Source organism: Mytilus edulis, chromosome 9, assembly GCF_963676685.1.
Source record: "Mytilus edulis chromosome 9, xbMytEdul2.2, whole genome shotgun sequence".
NCBI classification, from domain to species: Eukaryota; Metazoa; Mollusca; class Bivalvia; order Mytilida; family Mytilidae; genus Mytilus; species Mytilus edulis.
Genome location: NC_092352.1, coordinates 29,787,115 through 29,813,903, shown reverse-complemented (window position 1 = coordinate 29,813,903; position 26,789 = coordinate 29,787,115). Strand labels below are relative to the sequence as shown.

The following is a 26,789-nucleotide window of genomic DNA, read 5'->3' as shown; positions in this document are numbered from 1 at the left end:
TCCCTGGAGATTTCTTCTTAATTAATCTTTAAAATGAAACATGAAAAACAATGCAATAATGCTAAAACTATAACCTAGAATGAAAAATTTATATATATTTCACCCTGATTCATTGTTTTAGGACAGCAAAGGGTTCAGGTCACATCTCGGATCACATATATACTGAATGAGACTTCAACTATTTAAAATATCTCTACATTAAAGATTGTTATTGAAAACTCAGAATTCAATTAGTCTATAAAGATTGATAAACAACACATGAGATTTCAAATTTTATTTCATTAAAAATCACAAATAATAAATGTAAATAGCCAAGTAACAATGACAGTCAGCAAACAATAATCAGAAATGTAGATTACAATGTAGATGATAAGTATTCCAGATTACTAAAACCTTGAGGCTCTGTTCTCTTACTTGAGGATAAGTCTGACTACATTATCTCTTAAATGCAGCTAAAAATATTTTGTGTTAATTATTCCTGCTTTAGGTTTACAGTTTTTAATATATTTTTTTTTTCATCAATCAGTTTTTAATATTATTGTATTTCTTTTGTCGTCTAACATACCGCATTGTCAGCCATACAGTGAACACATACAAAACACAATTATATCTACCGGTACATACATTTTTGTATATTCAATTACAGAATGAATAGATCAGTCACTATTTGGCTGAGGAATAAGAAAGCTAGTTTCAATTATATAGAATCGGGATGCTTTAAAGCTTGGCATATTGTATAGATACCTGCGTACTGCTGCATACTATACTTCATCCTCTCAACTAAAGATATTTTTGGTTATTTTAGTTGTCACTTTGCTGTACAATTGACCTATAACCATATTTTTTATACATCTTTGTAAATCAATAATTCACTTTCATTTAAGGTGGATAAACATTTATTCATTATAGATTTTCTTAAATTTTCTTTAAGGTCACACTGCTTATTCTCAAGAAATATGCGTGAAATATTTCACAATTTTATAGATTGTATACATTGCAGGCATGATAGGCAAAATCATTCTTTTGTAAAAAATAAAACCAAACTTATGAACCAAAATAAATTGGAGAGGACTTTTATATCAATTGCTATCATTAAATAAATATAAAAGTTCCCAAGCTTCTTTTTTGATTTTAACAAAATAATATCAATTTAGTTGATTTGTACTTGTAACCAGTTGAATTATCTCCCATGATATGAACACATTTTAGCAGCTGTTATCTCCCCTTAAAACTTCATGAATAAAAAGCAGTTGCAGTGTACATTGTAAATGCAACTTTAAAAACAAGATAAAATGTTTAATACAAGTGGATTTCCTTGCTTAAAACAAATTTGCAGTTTCATGTAAGTTTACAAAATACATAATATCTACTTACAAAACAATCAGCAATCTCCATAAAATGATCATTTTAACAGTCAGTCTTCTTTTAAGTACATATGTTTAAATGCTGTCGAAATACTAGGTTCAATAATAATTCAATTTAGCAAAAATGCTACAATTATCTTTGGACAATTTATTTGTAACATTAATTTGGTTGTACATACCAAATGTTATATGATTTATGCATTTTACATAAATATTTAATTCAAAGGCAAAAGTGTCAATTTTAAGCCTCATGCTTTTTTGCTACAATGTTAACAGAAAAAAACAAGACTATTAGTATCTAACACATTTGGCTTTAATATGAGCCAAGGTAGGTTGATTCTGACTTTTTTTCATGTTTAGTTGTAAATATTAAAACATATTGTATACTGCAAGACAAAAACAACAGTCAACAAATTAATCCCACAATAAGTGCTGTTTAAAATCTCAAACAAAACAAATTACATACTACAAGACAATGTCAAACATTGTAATGTATAAGTTTTTGACACTTTTGATTCAAAACAATAGTTAACATGGTTAAAAATACAAAGCGACAAATAAATGACATGCACTTATTTGACAATGCTCTCTTCATAATCCCCTGATAAAAAGCAGTTCACACTACTAGTTTTGATTTCTGTCTCCTCTTTCAAAAATAACATTTCTGCTAAAGCACTTAATTTTATAAAATAAATATGCTTGACTGTGTACTGAAGAAATATAGTCTAGAATTATTCTTTCTCATTTTATTTATTCTTATTTATAATTGTGAAGCATCACTAATCTTGCTGTTTCACTGCTAACAGAGAACTAGTATAATCCTGTTTAGTCAAATAAATGATACATATTTATTTTATCAAAATATAATTTGTGTAATGTCCTAAAAGAAAAAGGTGCATTTTCATTGTTTGATCATGCTATGATAATTTGATGCTTTAAAAAAGTATGACATTGGCAGAACATTTTTTCTTAGTATACTTCTCATTATAACTATAGGTAGTGAGATACCTCAAGATTCAAATCCTTCCTACTATTAAAGCTATTCATATCTTTACATGAATATCTTTTTATTGTTGAGAGCAACCTAACCCTCTAGGAACAACTGAAATATTAACAAACTCAAAATCAATTTCAAATTTCTAATTAATTTTTAGAAAGCACTTTACTATATATATATATCAAACATTTTGGTTATTGGGAACAAAATAAAAAGCTTAAACAATTATTTTTAATGGCTTTTATAATAAACAAAAGACATTTTCAGATTGTTGTCAACATTAAACAGCTCCTGTGAGTTTTGTTGGGTATGTACGTTCTTGAGTACTTTCCCATTTTAAAGAATAATATTTTCTTTATAAAATGATCTAAAATTAAGTCTGATTTGCATGTTATAACCAGCTTCATTTAATAATAAATAACAAATATTTATTTACCATCAAAGTTCATTTTAAAATCATTTAACAATGATACAAATGAATAAAACACAAAAATGTCATAAATGTTCTTATTTTACACATGTATTTTGGTTACATGTTATATCTCACAAATATCAGGTCTTCTGTTTAGTTGTTAAAATAGTTAGACAAAATCAGGCTATCTGCCATTCAAAGTGATCTGTCCTTACTAAGGAAACAAAATCATATCAAATATCATCTGAATGCCCATGTCTTGCACAGAATGGAAGCTTTTGGGTTAAATCTAAGCTATTAAACCATTCATATTTTATCCATGAAATGTGGCTGACCATTATTTTCTCGTCTTTGTGTTAAAACATCCACACCTGTATCCGTCACTAACAATGTATGTTCAAACTGTGCTGATAGACGTCCATCTTGTGTCACAGCAGTCCAGTTATCTGGCCACATTTCATCTCTCCAGGTTCCTAATAAAAAAAACAAGCATGTATAAGCAAGGTCAATACATGTACTACAATTACAGCCATTAAAACTGAACATGTTTTACTGCATTTCATCTTTATTACTTTGTGATTTACTGAACTAGCTGAATAGTATTTACATTTTATTTGATAATTTCCTTAACAACTATTCTAGTCTTGGACCAAAGAGAGAATGTGATGATGTACATCCACCAATAGACAGAATTTGATGTTGTACATCCACCAATAGACAGAATTTGATGTTGTACATCCACTTGTCTATTGTTGAAGATTATATGTAAAATGTCCTAATTGTCTTTTCTCTTACTTGGAGAAACGATAAGTACCAATTTTAAAGTATTTAGAATACCCATCCTAAGGTTGCCTCATAATTTTGCACTCTTGGCAAGCACTTTAACAAACAAACATTGAGGCGAATCAATAGACAAGAACATTAAGTGAAACTTTGAACAAAATATGATACAAACTAATAAGTATCCAATATATTTGAAACCAAACCTGACTCAAACCATATAAGACTTCTTACCTTCAGATATCATAGGTTCTATCGTGAATGAATGACCAGGTTTCATAACACCTATAGCTTTGTTCTCTGCAACACAATTCATATCAAATAGTTATTTAATTAGTGTACAGAATTCCATTATGAAACAAACAAAAAGCTCTAAAATACCTTGTAGTACCTCATCATAAATTATATCATCTAAGTTATTGTTAAACAAAATAACATTGTAAGGACAATTGTGACTTATTTTGAAGAGAATACTGATGAAAAAGTTAACATGGACAGGCAAATTCTGAGAGAGGGGAAAAATTCAAACTAATCATTGCTATGAATGCTAATTTGTTGATAAATATTACATAAAACATCACATGTCCTACTTACTTGAGTAATGAGGTACACTTGGTGCTGTGTGAAACAACCTAGTCAAATATAAAATGAAAAACCATTAGCAAAATAAAAACTTATTTTTAAAGTATCTAAACAAAATAAAGTAAATAAACTATTTACATTCATATGTCTCGCCTGTATCAAATTTCATAAAAATTTTAAAATGGCAGTACTGTAACATGCAAACTATGTATAACATCCATAACTAAAGGTGCATGGCCAAATAATCTCTCTGGAAATGAGATATAACAATGCATATCAAAGATCATTGACTTATTCCCTTATCATTTGCATTTTCCTTAAATTGACATAATCATAAACCTTAACTTCAAACAAGACAAAACTTCCAAAATATTTTGATCATAAACAAGCTTCTGTCCAAATTTCCTACAATTTTATGAAGGTTTGATGAAGTTAACTTTGTCCAAAAAAATCTTTAACCACAGACTGAACTTAAACGTTGACGCCAGTTATCAATGATCACCATGTCTCGTTTTTGCAACATAAAAGTTGCAAGCTCAAGAAAAATGAGAGTTTATATTTTGAAAACTTTAAAATGAAATAAATAAATTTTCATATTGAAGTGTCCTGATACCAAACCATATTGAATGTTGGAAGAAACCATAACTTACTGGTGAATGCCATGTCCACAGTAACTTCTTACTACAGAGAAACCATTAGCTTGTGCATGTTTCTGTATAATATTTCCTATATCTCTGTATCTAACTCCTGGTTTTACTGTAAATACAACATGAGAGAAATGATTTGTTGTATGTTACACATTTTCTTCAAAATGCAGATGTTAAATTTATAATGTTAAAAATTAACTAAAATCTGACTCTATATCACACATTTATACCCAAATTACTGTAATACATAAAATTGAGAATTGAAATGGGGAATGTGCCAAAGAGACAACAACCCGACCATAGAAAAAAACAACAGCAGAAGGTCACCAACAGGTCTTCAATGTAGCGAAAAATTCCCGCACCCGGTGGCGTCCTTCAGCTGGCTCCTAAACAAATATAATATCTGCATCATGACACATATGGAACATCTTTTAGACTTTTTATAATTTAACAACTTGGTTTATATAAAAAAAAAACTTGTGAAAGTAGTAAGTTTTTCTTCTGTATTTTTCTGCTGTCGTGGGTAAAAATAGTTTGTATACATTAACTGTAAATCAACCACATAATTTATTTAATTTTATTACATTGTACATGTTTAATGACAATCTGCAACCTTAAGCGGTCGACCGAAGCCCCAGTCTAGTAAAATTCTCATTGGAATTGTGCAGAAGCAATGGTGATTGCCCCATCAGTCAAGTGAACACCTGAAATTGTTAGTGAAATAGTAGCCAGTATGTTATTGAATCGATGAGAACAAGTTACAAAATTTTCGCCAACCTTGTTTCATCTGTTTATTGACAAAACGAAAATGAGGCTCAACCATGTGCTTTCAGTTAACACAAGCTATAAATGCCAATGATTTTCTTTCTAACAGCACGTAATAGTCAAAGTTGTGACTGACTGCTAAAATACGAAGACAGATAAATCTGTGTTATTTGCTTACAAATGACCTACAATTACCTTGCAATTAAGTGCTGACAAGATCAAGCTTAAATCTAAAAGGTGTTTGAAATACAATATAAATTTGTGTTACTGTCAAGTGCTCAGACGATTTTTTAAAACCAGACTGGGATCATGGCAAAATTTCCAAAAATTTTCTAATAGCCCAAAAGGCGACCACTTATGAATGTTTAGTCGCCAATCAGCTTTTAAAGTCGCCCAGGCGACCATTTCATTAGCCTACATTGAGAGCTACAATAGCTTTAATTGCATTTACTATAGAAGTGACCTACTTTGTGACATACTTAGCATGTTGTTAGCTATATATATATTTTACAATTAATAATGATATACCTTCAGCAATAGCCTGTGACAGACATTCATGTGTTGTTTTGACTAGTTTTTTAGCACTATCTGAAACTTCACCAACAAAAAATGTTTCATTGAGATCTCCATGGAAACCTCCGTGAAATGTTGTAATATCCACTGAAATAAAAATCAAATATCATGACAATATACAAAGCAAGTTAAATTTAAATGAAAATAAAACATACAAGAATTATAAAAAAAAACACCAACATATTCCAAATATATGAGAAACATTATACATGTAATAAAGAATGTAAAAATGGTAACGAAACATTAAAATAATGACTAACAATAAAAACGAAATATCAAACTAGTCAATAATTTTACTAGTACTATGATCTAAACCTTCATTTCATTCAGAAATGTTTACTTTAAAATAACATTTTTGATTGCTTTGAATAAAACTTACCACACCAATATTAAACCAAAACAAGCAATACAGTTTCTTCCATGATGTAGTTTTCTATGTTGTCTTTTTTATCATTAAATGCTTCTTATCAGTCAAACATCTGTTTTTTATTTTGAAACAGGATGAAATCTCCCAGTTCTGGAATTTTTATTTACCATATAATAAATGTTATACCCTAGAAAATATATTCTATATATGTTAAGTCAAACTCTTCCTTACCATTTACAATGTCCCCATTTTCTAAAGGTCTAGCATCTGGAATTCCATGGCAAATTACTTCATTAACAGACCTATAAAATGTAATTCCACAATTTACAATAAAAGCTATAAATTAAGTTATACTGTAGATTCAACATTACTCATGTGTCATTAATTTTTGAGATTTTGTTGGTGAACCAGGTTATCAAGGGCCAACACATAAATATGTGTAAACACATAAATACAATTTCTGCTAAATTTGTGATAAATTGAAATTCACAAACATAAGTGAATCCAATACATCGTACATTTGTATCTTTCAATAAAAGTGCAAGAAACTAATGTGATCATTTGTGGAAAAAAAAGAATAGAATTCAAATTCCACTATAAATTGTAAGCTATACTTTAAAACCCTTTCCTCTATGGATTTTTTTTTTACATACTTGATACGCATAGGATTTTTTCAATATAAAAAATCATCAGGTTTAAATGTTAATGCATTGTGAAAAACAATTATCCCGGCTTAGTATATATCTAGGATTTTGATTGGTTAATGCACGTCGTTACAAAACCCATAGCCCCTGGGTGTTGCTTACCCATATCCCCGGACGTTGCTAACCATTATCCCGGGGAACTTCACGCAAGTTTTCCTTAGTTCCATGATTGCTCCTAGTGAAATATTTAAATCTGTAGATTATCCATGATGTTTGTAATTAAATATTTAATTCATTAACGATTTTGTCCTATTATGCCGATCATTTACACTCATTTCATTAAATGCATCACTTGACTGCCACATTTTCAAGGAATGGGACTACTGACCTAGCTATGCAAATTACCAACGTTGACGTCACACCATCTATGGCGTAACGCTCACAACATTGAGCGCCAAATTTGACTCAATCCAGTTTCTCCGTATTAAAAACGTCTTATATTTGACTACCTGTAGGGTTCTACCAAAGGTAGTACCCTACAGCCGTAAAAAATATGTAAAATTTCCAAATTTCAATAAAACTTTTTTGGATAATGAAAAAAACGTTGTTTTCGCATTACACTTTGTACCCGAATTTCCATAAAACTCGCCCGATTCGGACTAAGACCGGGGATAAATTCGTTATCTACATTCATATCCGTAGATATGGATATTTTAACACCCTTCAGTACCCTGTACACCCTTCTGCTACGCCTCATGGTGTACTGGGGTACTCCAGGGTGTTAAAATATCCATATCTACGGATATGAACGTAGATAACTTATAATATGAGGCAGGCATTACCTGTAAATGGGGACGAAGTCTGTATGAATTATTTTTTTGTAACTTTAATATTTGTTAAAAAAAAGAAATGGAAATACCGTAATGTTTCCCGGATTTTGGTTCTGTTGTTAGGGATTTTAGTTGTGACGTTATTTAAAAATATAAAACAACACGTTTAATAATTTATTGCGTCCGAAGCGCTTTTCTGGATTTACCTTCATCAGGAACGCTCAAAGCCAAACATTTGAAATCCGAAGATGTATAAGTACCAAAAATCGTTGAAGAGCTATATGTTAAAAATACCTAAAATAAATAGCCAAATTCATCTAAAGCCAACTTTGCCTGAGGGAGTTGAAACCTTAGTTTCATAATAATTTCAAAATTTATAAACGGACAATTTTAGTAAAGTTTGTTTAATCATGTCAGTACCGAAGCACTGACTACTGAGCTGATGATACCCTCGGGGACTGATAGTCCACCAGCAGAGGTATCGACCCAGTGATGTAAAAATATAAAACAACACGTTTAATAATTTATTGCGTCCGAAGCGCTTTTCTGGATTTACCTTCATCAGGAACGCTCAAAGCCAAACATTTGAAATCCGAAGATGTATAAGTACCAAAAATCGTTGAAGAGCTATATGTTAAAAATACCTAAAATAAATAGCCAAATTCATCTAAAGCCAACTTTGCCTGAGGGAGTTGAAACCTTAGTTTCATAATAATTTCAAAATTTATAAACGGACAATTTTAGTAAAGTTTGTTTAATCATGTCAGTACCGAAGCACTGACTACTGAGCTGATGATACCCTCGGGGACTGATAGTCCACCAGCAGAGGTATCGACCCAGTGATGTAAAAATATAAAACAACACGTTTAATAATTTATTGCGTCCGAAGCGCTTTTCTGGATTTACCTTCATCAGGAACGCTCAAAGCCAAACATTTGAAATCCGAAGATGTATAAGTACCAAAAATCGTTGAAGAGCTATATGTTAAAAATACCTAAAATAAATAGCCAAATTCATCTAAAGCCAACTTTGCCTGAGGGAGTTGAAACCTTAGTTTCATAATAATTTCAAAATTTATAAACGGACAATTTTAGTAAAGTTTGTTTAATCATGTCAGTACCGAAGCACTGACTACTGAGCTGATGATACCCTCGGGGACTGATAGTCATTTAAGTTATGACGTCATATACAATGTAAACAAAGAAACGCTATCATCAGGTAACGTTTTTTCATATCGAGGAATTATTTAAAAAAAATGAAATTGGTATTGCGTTCCTTCCTATTTTATACAAGACTGATAAATATATATTTTACTCAAAGTTTCATGCAAACGAGACCGGAAAAGGAAGTACATTGTAGATTTCTGCGCAGATCGGGAAATTCAAAAACGCGACAAAAAAAATTGTATGATTTTGAGTTCATTAGTACAATGAAAATATCGGGGAAAATTTTCCTGATTTTTTTTTTTTTTTTTTTTTTTGATTGAATTTTCTACTGTTATTGGGGACTTTGTCCCCATAATATTTCATCAATGAAATTCCAGTTGGATATTCTCATGAATATCCGTTTTAAATTAGATACAAATTTTTATAAAATCTGATACAGATTTTTTGTAGGAGAACTTTTCAACTATAGCACTACACAGGCGTCAAAAAGCGTCATTATGGAGTAAAGGGGTGGCGTAAATTAAGGCGTCATTATGGAGGAAAGGGTTAATTAATAAAAAAATAATTGACTGGATTTATTTAGATGAAACTTCAGCCTGTGCATCAAACATTAAGCTTTAAAACAGCTTTAGACAATTTACATAAATCCAGCTGTATAACATTGATCAGATTTTAACTTAACTATAGACAGCAACAACTATAACAGATTTGATTTACTTACGTGCAACAAGATTTAGGAAAACAGTAATAATTTAATGGTGATGGATAACATTCTCTATCTATACAGGCCTACAAACAGAAAATACAATGATAACCTATTGAATATAACACAATTGTTATATCTTCCATTACATAGATTAGGAAAACAGTAATTATAAATTTTAAAGAGTGCTTTAAAGATTTTACCATGGTAATTCATAATATGCATGGTGGGGATTTAAACAGTTTTTGACATCTTTAATAATTAACAATACAATATGTGGGGCATAACCTGCCTACTGTATTGAACCTTTATATGACTTTTATGTATGTTTTAATGTACCGTAAATTAACTTAATCAAGAGTGAGTGGAGCGAAAAAGGTTGTTATGAAAGCGTGAATGATCATGTTAAATTTTGTAAAGCCCTAACGGGCTCTGTGATTAGGAAATTGAAAAAATTGAATTTGAATTCAATTTGAATAACCCCAATTTAAATATATATGGAGTACTGCAAGTGTTAAATAGGAAGGCTCATCAAGAATATGTGTGGTTTATGGGTGGAAATCAAAGGCTTTGTCAAAGGATAGATAAGTCATGTTCTTCAAATCAAATTTATAATATGAAAAAAAAACAAGAATTTTCACTTTGATGTTATTGTCAAAGTCATGTGAAGGTCATGGTGATATTCCAAGCACCCTTTTATGGTAATACACCTTCATTCTAAATATCATGATTTGGATTAAACAATTTATGTTCATGCTTGCACTTTATACCTAATAAAGGAAATTTTATTCATTAATAAGGTCAAAACTGCCTTTTTAATATCATGAAAATGTGGACTGTTTTCTTTTAAACTGACATAATTTTATTCCAGTACTTACTTCATGTACTATTCGATCAATCTCCTCTGTGGTTACTCCTATATGTATAGTATCAGCTGCTATATCTATCACCTCTCTCCCAAGCTGTAAATAAAATGACAAATTTAAATATTCAAGCTACTTTAATGTAATTTTTCTTGATAAATCTTCATATATAATATATTTTTATCCAAGAGGTTTAAATTCATGTCATTTTTAATAATTCATATACTTTTCTAAGTTATTTGATAATCAGACTCAGCAAGCAATCAATATATACAGCTGTTGAGCAAGCAATCAATAGATACAGCTGTTGACCAAACATAAAGTCATTCGGTTAAGTAGAACCTTGAGAAAGTTTGACAAAAATATCAAATAGCCTTTCTGATAAACAGACTTAAAAGTGAATAAAATACCCTCCAATCCTAGAGGAGGGTTTAAAAATGATAATTACATCAGGTTTAGGGGTTCGATTGTCCCATGAGAATTCCTTCTAAAGATTGTTTGCTTGGTTTTTTTATTTAACACCACTTTCAACTATCTTGGCTACCCCTTGTCCATTAAGACCATAATCATAATAACTACTACTGAAAATCACTTAATAATTTTATAATGTGTTATTTCATGACTGTAACCTATTAAATACAGGCATGTCTCTTTCCACTTTGTTTATAGTTATTACCTTACAAGCCACTCTCAGTCCTTCCCGTTCCTCGTCTGATAGAATTTTGATATTTGTTGACCCTCTCATTTGTCTTTCTGTTAATGGTACACCTACAATGTATCAAACATAATTAGAGGAAATGAATTCTTAAAGATAACTGCATTAAATCTAATTTTCAGATATATTTATGAAAACATTACATGTGAAAAGGTAAATGCCTTTGAGATTCTTTTTTTTTTTACACTTAGATCTTGTGCAACATAATAATACCTTCATTTTTGCTTCAGAAAATGTAAAATTTGATAAAACAATATTTTTCTTTAACCCATCTAGTTCTTCATTTGTTTTTAAATGTATAGCAATAATAACCTTCAGGATGTTCAGCATAATCTGGTCTGGGTATATGGTCAGGAACAGATCTCTTTGAACTCTGTAATTGAATAATTGAATATACATAGAACACAGAATAGTATAACAACTGATAGTATAACCTTATGAGCAGATCCTAGTTATTTTGTAAACAAGCATAACATTGATATATTTGTACTATTTTTTTTTATTTCATAGACAAACATAAAAATTTAAACCATAATTTTGATCGTTATTTCACTTTCAAACATGTCTAATCATCAACTTGAAACTCTTGTTAATTGAAATAAATGACTTTATATTTTGGCTGCCGCTATTCTTTGTTGATCTATTAACTGTTTTATAACTTTTTCTCTATTTACATAATGCATCTATCTCATTGTCATGTTGAATGAAAACTTTAAATATGTAAACAATGTAAAAGTCACAATGCCATTGAAGCCTGATTGAGGAGGTAGTGCTTCATATACTGCATTCTATAAGATGTATAAATCATAACACAACTGTATACCAAGCACCAATGGCTTTCATAGATACTTAATCTGAAATTCATCTAAGTAGGAAAAACTTATCATATTTTGAGGCAGTCAAGCATTGAGATGATAACTGAAAACTAATACTTATGTCAACATGATTGTCTCATGTCTGTTACTTTTGTCAAAGATGAGACAAACATACTGGTGCTTCTTATAAAAGAACACACCTTACATAAGTTAAAATAATCTATCTACTTACTACAGGGTAACCTCTTAATTGTCCAGTATACTTAAATCCAGGCCATGGGTTATAGGAATCATTATTTATATCTGTACCTTGCTCTGAAAAAAAATCAATAATTTAGTTATTTTGCACTGTAAGGTTCTGACTGAAATAACTCATAATTGAGATATGTTTATATTGTAAATCAGACAGTCATAGTTTAATGCACAATGTGTTTTCTCTTTGAGCAAGATTAAGTACTTATTCAGTTTCCAGAGTAATTTAATTGAATGAAGAGCAAATTTTTAAAATTCTATACTTACTTGCTTTTTTGTGCACCTTCTTGTGTTCTGTCCAAAATCCTTTAAAACATTCCTGAAATGCAAAGCTGTATGTTTTATTTTGAACACTCAAATAATTTAAACATGCAAGTTTGCTGATCTATAATATAAATGCATAAACAGCAGGAATTATTTCCAAAAGAATTTTTCAGAACTAACAGTAACTTGGTTCATATATATCAAAACAGAAGAAATGTTGTAAATTGCACAAGACATCTTATTCAGTTGCACATGTACAAAAGATTAATATAACAAATGTCATTATGAGCTAAGATCCAATAGCCAAGTTGAGAATTAAATGATGTCTTAATAACATAAATATCATTGATCAGGATTTAGGTAAATTTTCAGACTTTATACAGAAGGAAAAAGTTAGTATGAGAAAAAAAGTAATTCAGACATAAAGTCCAAATTGTAATATCAGGTTAAAAAAAACTACTGTAAATTCAGAAATTATAGCGATGTTATTATAATTGCGAAAAATAAGACAGGGTTATATTCGCAATAATTTTAACTCACAATTTGAATATTTATATATGAAAAAAATATTAAGATTGCATTTTAGTCTAAAATGACAAAATCTCAATAATAAATGCATGCAGCAGTTTCTGAATTTACAGTATGTGATTGTCAAACTAAACTGTGTCCATGTTTATCTCACAAAGGATCTAACAACGACCATGACAAAATTCAATCATAACCTCATGTGATAAAAACTTTCTCTAGTGGTAAAAATGTTAAAAAAATCTCCCTAAGAAATGCCCTAGTATCATTATTTTTTCGAAAAAAATAGCTTTTAAATGAAAACTAGGGTGAAAATCACTAGTCACAAAACCTTAAATCTTACTGCTGTTGCTTTTAAATGTCTTTATATTTTTTTTTTACTTTGGTTAATACGGAGACCTGTATAATTCTGCAGATGACAACACTAGTACTAAATCATTATATTTGCTATTTTTTATGGACCTTAGTAATTAGTATTCTACAAATAGAGACGAATAATTCAATTGATTGGTTTAATCCTAGTTGTATGCAGGTTAATCCTAAGAAAAATATCCAGTTACTCTGTCTATTTGTAATCATTAACCTTAAATTTACTTTTTTTTTTAAGAAAATGCTTTTTCAATAAAAATTAGAAGAAATTGTGGATTTTTTCAAACAGCAAAAAAATCACAAAATACAATGAATATGATGAAATATCTGTATTTTTACTATTCAAGTTCATGTAAACAAAACAAAAAAACATTTTGCAACATTCTGGATATTTTCTACCAAATGTCATTTTTATATTTTAATAACAATAACATTTATTTACAATTTTTATAGTTCAAATAAGTAAATTAGTTATAAAAAAAAAAAAAATTGAAGTGTACTATGATACCTTAAACACAAATTGAAGTAAATAAAAAAAACATGCACCTTTACTCAGTCAGTTTGGTCTGACATGGAATTTCAAGCTGTATCCAGTATAATTATTGACAAGATAAATGGCATTATATAAGCCAAAAATAAGGCTGATATATCCTTTTTGTTGTTTTGATGATCAACACATGGAAATTTTACAAAAAAATTCACTGCCTTTTCTCATGTACTCTTACATTTGACAAGTATTAAAGTACTAAATAGAAAGAGGATCACAACATACATTGCTAGCAATGATTTCTTTATAACAAATTTTTAAATAAAGATATTAGTTAAAACAAGTAAAAATATCAATTAATTCAAGTACACCTTCTAGGGTGTGCTTGATTTTAATGTGTCAGCACAAAGTTATTTAGATAGTAAATAATTTTTAGAACTTTTAGTAACAAATAAACACTAGCACACAATGGAAAAACTGCAGAATAATTTAAATAGTTTTAAAATATTTAGTTTTAAAATGTTCTGTGAAAGTCTCTGAAATAAAGCCTGTAAACATGTTGGTTTGAAGTTGAGTTGTCACAAATTCTATATTGTCTACGTATTAATCATCAGTAAATTAAAGTCGACAATTCACAGTTTCTATGAATAGTATTTCTTTTGAGTATGATTTATATTATTCAGTAAATTTTGCTTGTTCTCAATATTATTACACTTTCCATCCAAAAATTTCAATATCACAATGCCAAAGAAATAGACCACTTTCGAGTTCATCCGTCACTAGAAAAAAACTCGTCAATTATGCACGCCTTTATGACGTCATTTAACAGATAGAGGGGATCACCTGTATCCCTGCACTATTACCGTTCATCAAGCATCTTAGTTGTCATCATTATGCAGGATAAACTAGAAATAAGTTTGTTTTGTAAGTTCTTAATCTCAATTCCATAATGACAGAAATGTTGATTTAATTAGTGTCAATTAATGAATTATGAGAATTTAATTTGTTGAATTATTCATGCAATATAGCTTTATACAATCGCTCAACATTGGAATGGAAGTGATCATGCCCCTAAACGCACGAATGATGTTCACTAAAACCAGATTTTTTTTGGACGAAAAGGAAACAAACTCGAAAGTTGTCTATACACCTTATCGCTAATCCCGGCTGACCCGGCCGCTTGAACTTTTGACGTCAACAACAATCACTTTTCCATTGTGGCGTCAGATATTTTGTTTTATGACGTCAACATTTTACGGGAACCTGTGTGATATCCAGCAATGGCGGACAAATAGCGATAAGGTGTATTGAAATAACACTTATTGAACTCCATTTCGCTTTTGTATGAAGTTACACCTTTCAAAGGATAAATGTCTTTTTTGAAGGCTCATATTTTTAAAAAAATCCTACACCAACAAAGGAGGCAATATAGAAGTTGATTGCAATGCAGGTATTTGGAAATAGCCATACAAATAAATCTTATTAAGGTTCATCATAACCTTTTGGCTAAAATGGCCGTATTTACACAACAAATTTTACTCTGAGTACAGACTAACCTATACACCTGCAACAGTTTTAAGGGATGGCAGGAACTAGATATATAAATTTTAAATGCATTTCATGTTTCAGAAAATTATAAACTTTTCTAGATTTTGCTATCCATTTTTTTTCGTTCCTGCAGAAGGTGCAAAAATTAACTAAGTAGTGAAAACGATTGAGAAGCTCCCCTCATATAATCAATGTTGTGAGTAGTATTGATTTAAATGGACAATAGATGGACAATAGACACCTGTAAACAATAGGTGATTTAACAGGTTTAAACTGTGTAACTGAGTGGACCGTATCAAATGAAACTCGGGTGTTTGTTTATTTTGCTATCTTCTGCAGACTGGAAAAAAATTAACATCAAAATCCAGGTAAGTTTTTAATTTTCTGAAACGTAGACTTCATATAACTTTTATATATCTAGTTCCTGCCATGCATTAAAACTTTCCTGGATGTACCAGTTTGTCTGTACTCATAGTAATTTTGGAGGTGTAAACACGGCCATATTTTTCAATTCCTTATGATGAACCTTAATATATGATTGAGATAATAAATTTTGTTATAATTTTGCACTGTATGGTGAGGTTTTTCGTTATTTTATATGAATGAAACTTTTTCTTTTGGTAATTCAGACCTGTGAACAGAAAAATGATCCTTGTATCATTAACTTAATACAAGTAGGACATTGGAGCTTGGCTGCTTTGTCACAACCAGGGGTTTCACAGACTCGTGCTGCAATTGCTGTTTCAGCCATTTTGACAGATACTCGTAGTTATCTCCCCTAAATATTCTTATTCTGCTTAAATCACTCCAACGAATGGATAACCTCCACTATGTAATGTATCTCTTTAATAATATAATAAATACTTTTTAAGAGGGTAAATAATTCAGTTAGACAAGATAAGATAAGATAAGATAAATTTTAGTATCCAATTTTGGGCCCCGAGATGCATTAAGATTATACCAAACAAACAAAGAAAATCCAACGAATGACATCTAATATTCACATATATATCAAATCAAATTACAAATTGTTAGAATATATATTTATATATATATATAATCTTTATAATGGTAAACCCTTTTTTCCATACGTTAGTATAATACTAAGTTCCCCTGGTGCCCTCTGAATAATTCAAAATGTATTAATATAACATGGCCTGTTTCATTTTTCATTTCAAGTTTCAAATTTTATAGTCCCCCCCCCCCCTAAAAAATCAAATGGAAGCTTCGAAAAGTGCGGATGAAATTTTTAAAAGGGCAAGACCGGAGTTTTTGTTGAAATAAATCGTAAGGGCTCCGCAGAACCCAGTGTCTCGCCTACTTAATTTGCTGTTAATCACATGCTCGACAAAAAGGAGGGAAAACTGATCAAAAATATTCCTCTTGATACTATCTGTTGATTGTAATAAGCTTCTGTACAAGTTTTGTAAAAAATCCAGGATAGTTTAGGAATCTAATAAATGTTTTAAAAACGTTAACTGCAGACTGTATGTAATGTAAACTGGAAGAAACACTACTAAGTTCATTGATAAGTATAATATAATTAAGGGATGATAAGGAAAAACAGAAACATTTTTTCAAATTTCCTTCTGAATACTATCTTATGATCATAAACAAGCTTCTGTCTAAGTTTGGTACAAATCCAGGATAGTTAAAGAAAGTTATCTAAATTTTAAAAACGTTAACCACAGAGTGAATGTAATGTTTCCTGGCAGAAAAACTACCATTTCTGAGAAAAATACGGAAAAACAGGATTTTTTTTTACAAAATTAAAAACTTTAACAACAGAGTGCATGAATGTAATGTTTCCTGGCAGAAAAAATAAGTCCATTTATAAGTAAAATACGGAAAAAATACGATTTTTTTACAAAATTTACTTCTGAATACTAACTTATGATCATAAACAAGCTTCTGTTCAAGTTTGGTACACATCCAGGATCATATAAGAAAGTTATTAATATTTCAAAAACTTTAACCAGAGTGAATATTTGTGGACGGCGCCGCCGACGACGATGTCGACGCCGACGGAATGTAGGATCGCTATGTCTCGCTTTTTCGAAAAAAGTCGAAGGCTCGACAAAAAAGACAGGATGAGCAACTTGGCACAAAACAATACCAGGATGAACTGATAAATAAACTGCTTTGCTGAGCGCAGCAGAATTCACCCGCAGCTGGTCAAACCCTCAACAGTTTTTTTTTTCTTTTCTTTGTTACAGAAAACCATCAACGTAATTAATATGTTTACGTTCCGGCGAAAAAGTTGGGTCAAATATATATGGACACAATATTTAAGCTTGGTACAGATCTGAAGTTGGCCGGATTGTAATTAAATATTTGACATATTATAAGTCTCTGAAAAGAACTTGAAATTGGTTTTATAAATTTAATTAAAGATTTCTTGCTGTTGTGCAATACACTGCGCTGTTGCGCAAATCTGTTGTGAAACTATAAAAAAATAAAGTTCAATTAATTCTCAAGGTCAGATTAGAAATTTATGAAAATCAAAGAGGAGCTTAATTACATCAATAGATATAAACAATTCACCAAAGTTTCATGACAATTGCTGACAGCATTTTTGAGTTATTAACCGAAAACTGAAAAATCCCCTTTTTTATACGACCGCAAAAATTGAAAATTTTTTGGTCGTATATTGGTATCACGTTGGCACGGCTGGTAATCTACAAACGCAGAACATTTGGTTCTGCAATGAAAACCGTGAGAGGATTTTCCGGTTGTGCTTGAGTGGAGTAATTGTCACCGCTTCAAAAGGTATGTACATTTCTAAATCTCAATTTTCTTATTCAACTGATCAAAATATTGAAAATCAAAGAATGCTATGCTGTGGTGAATACTTCAACGAAGAGATACATGTATCATTTACTGTTGTACGTAGAATTGAACTCCTACAAAATCAGTTGCCCCACGAGAAATTGCCTAAAAAAGTGACATTTCAATTCTTAAATGGTTTTATTTACAGACATACAAGTTCAAATTTAGTTTTTTTTAGGGCAATTGGTATGCATGTTGTTTTTGGCGGCGTGTACGCTGTCCGGTCTTGATAGACGTCTTAATAATTCCAAAAACTACATTTTTTCATTAAATCATGCGTGAGTGGATCGGTTCTGATTGAGGACATCGTGAATGCGTGAGGGGAAGTACAAACATTTTTTTAATCTTTGGCTTTGTGACTTTTGTTGACTCAATAAATGTGATCAATGCTGATTAAAAGCCCAGATTTATCCTTATACTTTAATAGATAAAAACTGATCACTGATTCAATGAAATCAAAGTATTAATTGTTTGTTCAATTTCAGAAAATGCCATTTTTCAAAGGAAAAAGGAAATGAGGACTGAAATTGACTGTCTACAAAAAGCCATGGAGATACAAGTTATCCCTGCCCCCGAAGCGAACTAAACCCTCTGGGAGTAGTCCTGTCGTCAAATATACGTCACAGAGATCACCACATATATTTAAGAAAAGTATATCGCCGATCAAAACTTCAACACCTATATATATTAGACGTAATCTGTTCACCCAAAATCGAAATCGAAATTTTCGAAACAAAAATGGCAGATATACAGAATTTATTATTCACGAACATCGATGAAAGTCATAATAATCTCGAGGAAGACCATAAGGAAGAGCATGTATTAGACAACGAAGAAGATATAGAAGAAGACATAGAAGAAGATCACGTAGTAGACCACGAGAAAGACCACATGGAAGATAAACTCTCAGACGTAGGGAAAAGGGAAAGAATTTTGATTTTTTTTATTAGTACAGAGTGGACGTTTTCCTTTTAAACAACATTGCATTAGACCTGTTTTTGGACATTGTTGAGTTGTTTGAAAAGGACGAATCCAGATGAATGAGATACTCACCAACATCTCTGCAGTATTTTTGGTTATCGTTGACAACATTTTTTCTTTTTATTCTTCGTGAAACATTATTAAACCTAGGTTCCCACAATTTATTTCATAATTCAGTCTCATAAATTTTTCTAAGCATACATTAATAATTATTATGTGTTTTTTCATGAACAATCTATGTAGCCTTATTTAGGTAAGTTTCAACGACTCGTAGCTTAAATATAAAGATATGATTTGTACTTCCCCTCACGCATTCACGATGTTCTCAATCAGAACAGATCCCCTCACGCATAATTTAATGAAAAAATGTAGTTTTGGGAATTATTAAGACGTCTATCAACACCGGACAGCGTACACGCCGCCAAAAACAACATTCATACCAATTGCCCTAAAAAAAACTAAATTTGAACTTGTATGTCTGTAAATAAAACCATTTCAAATTTGAAATGTCACTTTTTTAGGCAATTTCTCGTGGGGCAACTGATTTTGTAGGAGTTCAACTCTATGTACAACAGTAAATGATACATGTATCTCTTCGTTAAAGTATTCACCACATCATAGCATTCTCTGATTTTCAATATTTTTATCAGTTGAATAAGAAAATTGAGATTTAGAAATGTACATACCTTTTGAAGCGGTGACAATTACTCCACTCAAGTACAACCGGAAAATCCTCTCACGGTTTTCATTGCAGAACCAAATGTTCTGCGTGTGTAGATTACCAGCCGTGGTTGGCCTCGTCGTAGTCGGCGTCCGAAGACTTTTGGTTTTCGCACTATAACTTTAGTATACTCAACAGATTTTGGGAGTTTTGGTCCCAACAGTTTAGGAATTAGGGGCCAAAAAAGGGCCCAAATAAGCTAGCAAATAAGCATTATTCTTGGTTTTTGCACAATAACTTTAGTATAAGTAAATAGAAATCAATGAAATTTAAACACAAGGTTAATGAACACAACAGGGAGGTTTGGATTGATTTTGGGAGTTTTGGTCCCAACAGTTTAGGAATAAGGGGCCCAAAGGGTCCCAAATTAAACTTTGTTTGATTTTAACAAAAATTGAATTCTTGGGGTTCTTTGATATGCTGAATCTAAACATGTACTTAGATTTTCGATTATTGGCCCAGTTTTCAAGTTGGTCCAAATTGGGGTCCAAAATTAAACTTTGTTTGATTTCAACAAAAATTGAATCCTTGGGGTTCTTTGATATGCTGAATCTAATATGTATTTAGATTTTTGATTATAGGCCCAGTTTTCAAGTTGGTCCAAAATTAAACCATGTTTGATTTCAACAAAAATTGTATATATGGGGTTCTTTGATATATGCTTAATCTAACCATGTATTTAGATTTTTTATGTTTGAGCCCGGTTATCAGATTGGTCCACATTGAGGTCTAAAGGGTACAAAATTGAACTTTATTTGATTTCATCAAAAACTGAATTCGTGGGGTTCTTTGATATGCTGAATCTAACCATGTATTTAGATAATAGGTATATTGTCCAATTTAAAATTTAAAGTTTTTGAGTTCAAGTTCTTAGACCACATTCACACCTGTGTTGTGTCAACTATTTTATCACAATCCAAATTCAGAGCTGTATCAAGCTTGAATGTTGTGTCCATACTTGCCCCAATGTTCAGGCTTCGAACTCTGCAGTCATATAAAGCTGCGCCCTGTGGAGCATCTGGTTAATGAATAAAACCCCATAACTCAGAATTGAAGAAAAAAACATAAAATTTATAAAATTCTAACGCGTGGGGCTCAGTAGATACAAACAATACACCAAAGTTTCATAAGAACTGCTGAAAGCATTTTTTAGTTTTGTCCGAAAACTGGAAAATCCCCCGTTTTTTGTGAATAAAACCCTGTTACTCGGAAACATATTAAGATTTAAAATGTATGAAAATCGAAAGGAGCTCACGTCAATAAATATAAACAATTCACTCCGACCACAATTTATTGCAAGCTGGTGAAAGTATTCTCGAGTTATTGTCCCAAAACTGGAAAAAAAACTATTCAAATGAATAAAACCTCATAGCTCGGAAGCGTAAAATCTAAAATTTAAGTTAAAAAAACGTAAGGATGCTCACGTCAATAGATATAAAAAAAAAATCACTGAAAAGAGTGAAAAATAAAAAGGAAGGAAAGAGATTACAACTAAAAAATGCGTGACAAAAAAAATCATCCTTTCACCCCCATCCACCCCCTAAATATCAAATGGTAAGTCCCTCAGTCCTGGTTTTTTTTTGTGTTGATGAAAAGTGTTAAAAATTGACTATGAAGGGCAATAACTCCTTAGGGGGTCAATTGACTTTTTTGGTCATGTTGACTTATTTTTAGTTCTTACTTTGCTGTACATTATTGCTGTTTACAGTTTATCTCTATCTATAATAATATTCAAGATAATAACAAAAAAACAGCAAAATTTTCTCAAAATTACCAATTCAGGGGCAGCAACCTAACAACCAATTATCCGATTCATCTGAAAATTCCAGGGCAGATAGATCGTGACCTGATCAACAATTTTACTTCCTGTCAGATTTGCTCTTAATGCTTTGGTTTTTTGAGTTATAAGCCAAAAACTGCATTTAAGGTAGCACAATACAAAGATTTTTCATCCCCAATCAGACATCTTTAAACTGATGTAATTCAACTCATATTTCTTTAAATTTTATAAATGAGGTACCAAAAGAAAGAAGGATTAATCTTTCAAATTGTGTTAATTTCATTATGACATAATTATTACATAATTTATTGTTATGTAATTAGCTGCCATATTGTGATGTCCATACTTGAATGAATTTAGCTTCTTTGTTATTCATAGCATTCCAAAATATTATATAGATTCTTGCACAACACAATTTGACCTCCAAAACTGTGTCTCAGATTTTTCCTATTGTATTTCATTCTCTCATAAATATTCAATGAACTTTGAAACATCAATTCATAAGAGACCACTAAATTCAAATGGGTATAAAATTTGTTCTATTGATGTTTTAGGAAATTTGAGACACAGTTTTGGAGGTCAAGCTGTGTTGTACAAGAATCTATAAAATATTTTGGGATGCTATGAAGAACAAAGATGCTAAATTCATTCAAGTGTGGACATCACAATACAGCAACTAATTACATAATAATTGATTATGTAATAATTATGTCATAATGAAATTATCACTATATGAAAGATTAATCTTTCTTCTTTCTTTTGGTACCTCATTTATAGAATATAAAGAAGGATGAAATGAATTACATCAGTTTAAAGTTGTCTGATTGGGAGTGAAAAAATCTTTGTATTGTGCTACCTTAACCCCCATGTTCTATTTTTAGCCATGGTGGCCATCTTGGTTTGTTGGCCGAGTTACTGGACACATTTTTTAAACTAGATACCCCAATGATGATTATGGAAAGTTTGGTTTAATTTGGCCCAGTAGTTTCAGAGGAGAAGATTTTTCTAAAAGTTTACTAAGATTTACGAAAAATGGTTAAAAATTGACTATAAAGGGCAATAACTCCTAAAGTGATCATTAGTTTCAGAGGAGAAGATTTTTGTAAAAGTTAACGCCAGATGCATGACGACGACGGACAACGACGACGGACGCAAAGTAATGAGAAAAACTCACTTGGCCCTTTGGGCCAGGTGAGCTAAAAAGGAACAAAGTCTCAAATTTTCAGTGTCTCTACTTACTGAAAATAGGTGTTAACAAATTTTTGTATCAATGCCCAACTTTTTTTATTAAATCTAAAAAAAACATATCAATGGACCAAGGGATAAAATTATATGTATTGGGATATCTGGATATTTATTTATCATAAATAGCATAGGCGGATCCAGGGGAAAAATTTGGTTGATTATATAGGAAATCACTGAAGCATGACTGGAGAGCCCCCCCCCCCCCCCCCCCCCCCCCTTAGGAAAAGTTCTGGATCCGCCACTGAATAGCTCCTCAAAAACTGTCCAAATCTGAAATAATTGTAGAAGTTGCAGTCTTCAACTCAAGAACAGCTGCACCTTCTGTGTCAATACTTTGATGAATAATGACTGTGGTAAAGACTAGGTAAACAAACAGGTCTATTTCATAACTCAGAAAGTGGGGAACAATAATTAAAAATAAAGCAAGTGCATTGCATTTTTTATCTTACTTATCCACTTAAATTCTTTTGCATAGTCGACAAATGCTTGATTTAAGATCTGTAAAAAGTACATATCCCAAGACCCAACCGAACAAGAGTGCATACGCTGAAATGTCTTGCTTTCTTTACAAACCTTTGATTTCATTTTGATAGTCCTAAATATAAAGCTTTACTACAACTATGACAAACTTTTAGATCGAAGCTCAGGTAAACGGGAACACATCTACACCTTGCAATCGTTCCATTCATCAAATATACTTTTAAATATAGTGCCTTTCGCACATATTATACAAGAAACAAACTTAACCAGGAAAACGTTGATCAATGCACCTTGAAAATGAGGTCGTGTTCAGATTTACCCTGCCAGACAAACAAGTTCACCTTACAATTGTAACATGCTTTAAATATAGTTGACCTATTGTATTCAGTACCCGAGAAACAAACTTAACAAGTAAACCTTAAGATTGCTTAATGAACCATGAAAATGAGGTCATGGTCAGATGATATTTCAAGAGACATATACACCTTACATTCATTCCATACACTTAATAAATATAGTTGACCTATTGCTCAAAGTACTAGAAAAAAAAGACAAAAGACAAAAAACTTATCAATGAGCAATGAACTGTAAAAAATAATGTAAAAAAAGTCCAATAAAACATGCCAAACTGACATGTACGTCATAAAGTATTTTCATACACCAAATATAGCTGAACTAATGCAGTGTTAGAAAAACAACCCAAAAACTAATCAACCACTGTACCAGAAAAATGAGGTCAAGGTCAGATGACACTGGCTAGTTAAACATGTACACCTTATAACCATTCCATACACCACATATAGAACTACTGCTATATGGTATTTGAGAAATGGACTTTACAACAAACTTTAATGTGGTTCACTGGGCTATTGGTACTTTACGGAACGGAACGGAACGGAACGGAATTTCATTTAAGGTATCCAAAGGGGGCATTTATCAAAATTTCGAAAAATCTTTAAAACAAAACAAACTTTAAAATTTCTGTGTTTTACGGTTTTCCATATACAAATAACACAAATGTATACTTCATCTCATCTTCACAGGTGAAATGTGTAATAATGTATAACATCGGGAAATATTCTGTAGATGAATATGTCGGATTGTCCTGATAAATTATCATGAAATTAACGCATTTGCAAGTCATGCATTATGATATCTAGACTGACCTCACGTCGTCCTTGATTAGAGACAGCGATCAAGTTGAATCTGATTTAAACTTTTTAATTTATTTTTCCGTTCCGTTCCGTTCCGTTCCGCAAAGTACCAATTGCTCTGAGGAATTGGTATTTAACGGAAAAAACGGAAACAGACATCTTTAATGTTATTAAAGCAGTATGATAACAAAAATTGTCTGACACCTCTTTTTGCATGAGTGGTATGTGTTTTAGATAGCATTTTCGACTTGATCAATAATAAAAAATTTAACACAAAGGCAGGTTACACAAAAAGTCTTTCTCCTTCCATCGGTAATTATATTTTAAAAAAGAGGCCTTCAACAGCCCGTTCCGACGATGATTAGAGACAGTGATCAAGTTGAATCTGATTTAAACTTTTTAATTTATTTTTCCGTTCCGTTCCGTTCCGCAAAGTACCAATTGCTCTGAGGAATTGGTATTTAACGGAAAAAACGGAAACAGACATCTTTAATGTTATTAAAGCAGTATGATAACAAAAATTGTCTGACACCTCTTTTTGCATGAGTGGTATGTGTTTTAGATAGCATTTTCGACTTGATCAATAATAAAAAATTTAACACAAAGGCAGGTTACACAAAAAGTCTTTCTCCTTCCATCGGTAATTATATTTTAAAAAAGAGGCCTTCAACAGCCCGTTCCGACGATGATTAGAGACAGTGATCAAGTTGAATCTGATTTAAACTTTTTAATTTATTTTTCCGTTCCGTTCCGTTCCGTTAAATACCAATTCCTCAGAGCAATTGGTACTTTGCGGAACGGAACGGAACGGAAAAATAAATTTAAAAGTTTAAATCAGATTCAACTTGATCACTGTCTCTAATCATCGTCGGAACGGGCTGTTGAAGGCCTCTTTTTTAAAATATAATTACCGATGGAAGGAGAAAGACTTTTTGTGTAACCTGCCTTTGTGTTAAATTTTTTATTATTGATCAAGTCGAAAATGCTATCTAAAACACATACCACTCATGCAAAAAGAGGTGTCAGACAATTTTTGTTATCATACTGCTTTAATAACATTAAAGATGTCTGTTTCCGTTTTTTCCGTTAAATACCAATTCCTCAGAGCAATTGGTACTTTGCGGAACGGAACGGAACGGAAAAATAAATTAAAAAGTTTAAACCAGATTCAACTTGATCACTGTCTCTAATCATCGTCGGAACGGGCTGTTGAAGGCCTCTTTTTTAAAATATAATTACCGATGGAAGGAGAAAGACTTTTTGTGTAACCTGCCTTTGTGTTAAATTTTTTATTATTGATCAAGTCGAAAATACTATCTAAAACACATACCACTCATGCAAAAAGAGGTGTCAGACAATTTTTGTTATCATACTGCTTTTATTACATTAAAGATGTCTGTTTCCGTTTTTTCCGTTAAATACCAATTCCTCAGAGCAATTGGTACTTTGCGGAACGGAACGGAACGGAAAAATAAATTTAAAAGTTTAAATCAGATTCAACTTGATCACTGTCTCTAATCATCGTCGGAACGGGCTGTTGAAGGCCTCTTTTTAAAATATAATTACCGATGGAAGGAGAAAGACTTTTTGTGTAACCTGCCTTTGTGTTAAATTTTTTATTATTGATCAAGTCGAAAATGCTATCTAAAACACATACCACTCATGCAAAAAGAGGTGTCAGACAATTTTTGTTATCATACTGCTTTAATAACATTAAAGATGTCTGTTTCCGTTTTTTCCGTTAAATACCAATTCCTCAGAGCAATTGGTACTTTGCGGAACGGAACGGAACGGAAAAATAAATTAAAAAGTTTAAATCAGATTCAACTTGATCACTGTCTCTAATCAAGGACGACGTGAGGTCAGTCTAGATATCATAATGCATGACTTGCAAATGCGTTAATTTCATGATAATTTATCAGGACAATCCG

At 31.3% G+C, this 26,789-nt stretch overlaps 1 protein-coding gene across 1 annotated transcript; it reads right to left on the bottom strand.

Moving 5' to 3' along the window:
* Positions 1-259: 259 nt before the first annotated feature.
* Positions 260-16,463, bottom strand: LOC139488048 (methionine aminopeptidase 1-like). The gene is made up of 13 exons (XM_071273369.1): positions 16,300-16,463; positions 12,743-12,794; positions 12,456-12,538; positions 11,721-11,781; positions 11,370-11,461; positions 10,709-10,792; positions 9,849-9,916; positions 6,719-6,789; positions 6,076-6,207; positions 4,786-4,891; positions 4,148-4,185; positions 3,788-3,853; positions 260-3,246 (listed from the first exon to the last, which is right to left on the bottom strand). Exons 1-13 carry the CDS (start codon positions 16,417-16,419, stop codon positions 3,080-3,082), a joined length of 1,140 nt encoding a protein of 379 aa, XP_071129470.1. The 5' UTR covers positions 16,420-16,463; the 3' UTR covers positions 260-3,079.
* Between the last annotated feature and the right edge of the window lie 10,326 nt (positions 16,464-26,789).

Coding starts and splice junctions, on each gene's coding strand:
- LOC139488048 (XM_071273369.1), bottom strand. CDS start 16,419: ATGGCTGAAACAGCAATTGCAGCACGAGTCTGTGAAACCCCTGGTTGT. Junction 12,795..16,299: donor GATCATTTTTCTGTTCACAG/GTCTGAATTACC, acceptor TTTGCATTTCAG/GAATGTTTTAAAGGATTTTG. Junction 6,208..6,718: donor AAATGGGGACATTGTAAATG/GTAAGGAAGAGT, acceptor TTTTTATTTCAG/TGGATATTACAACATTTCAC.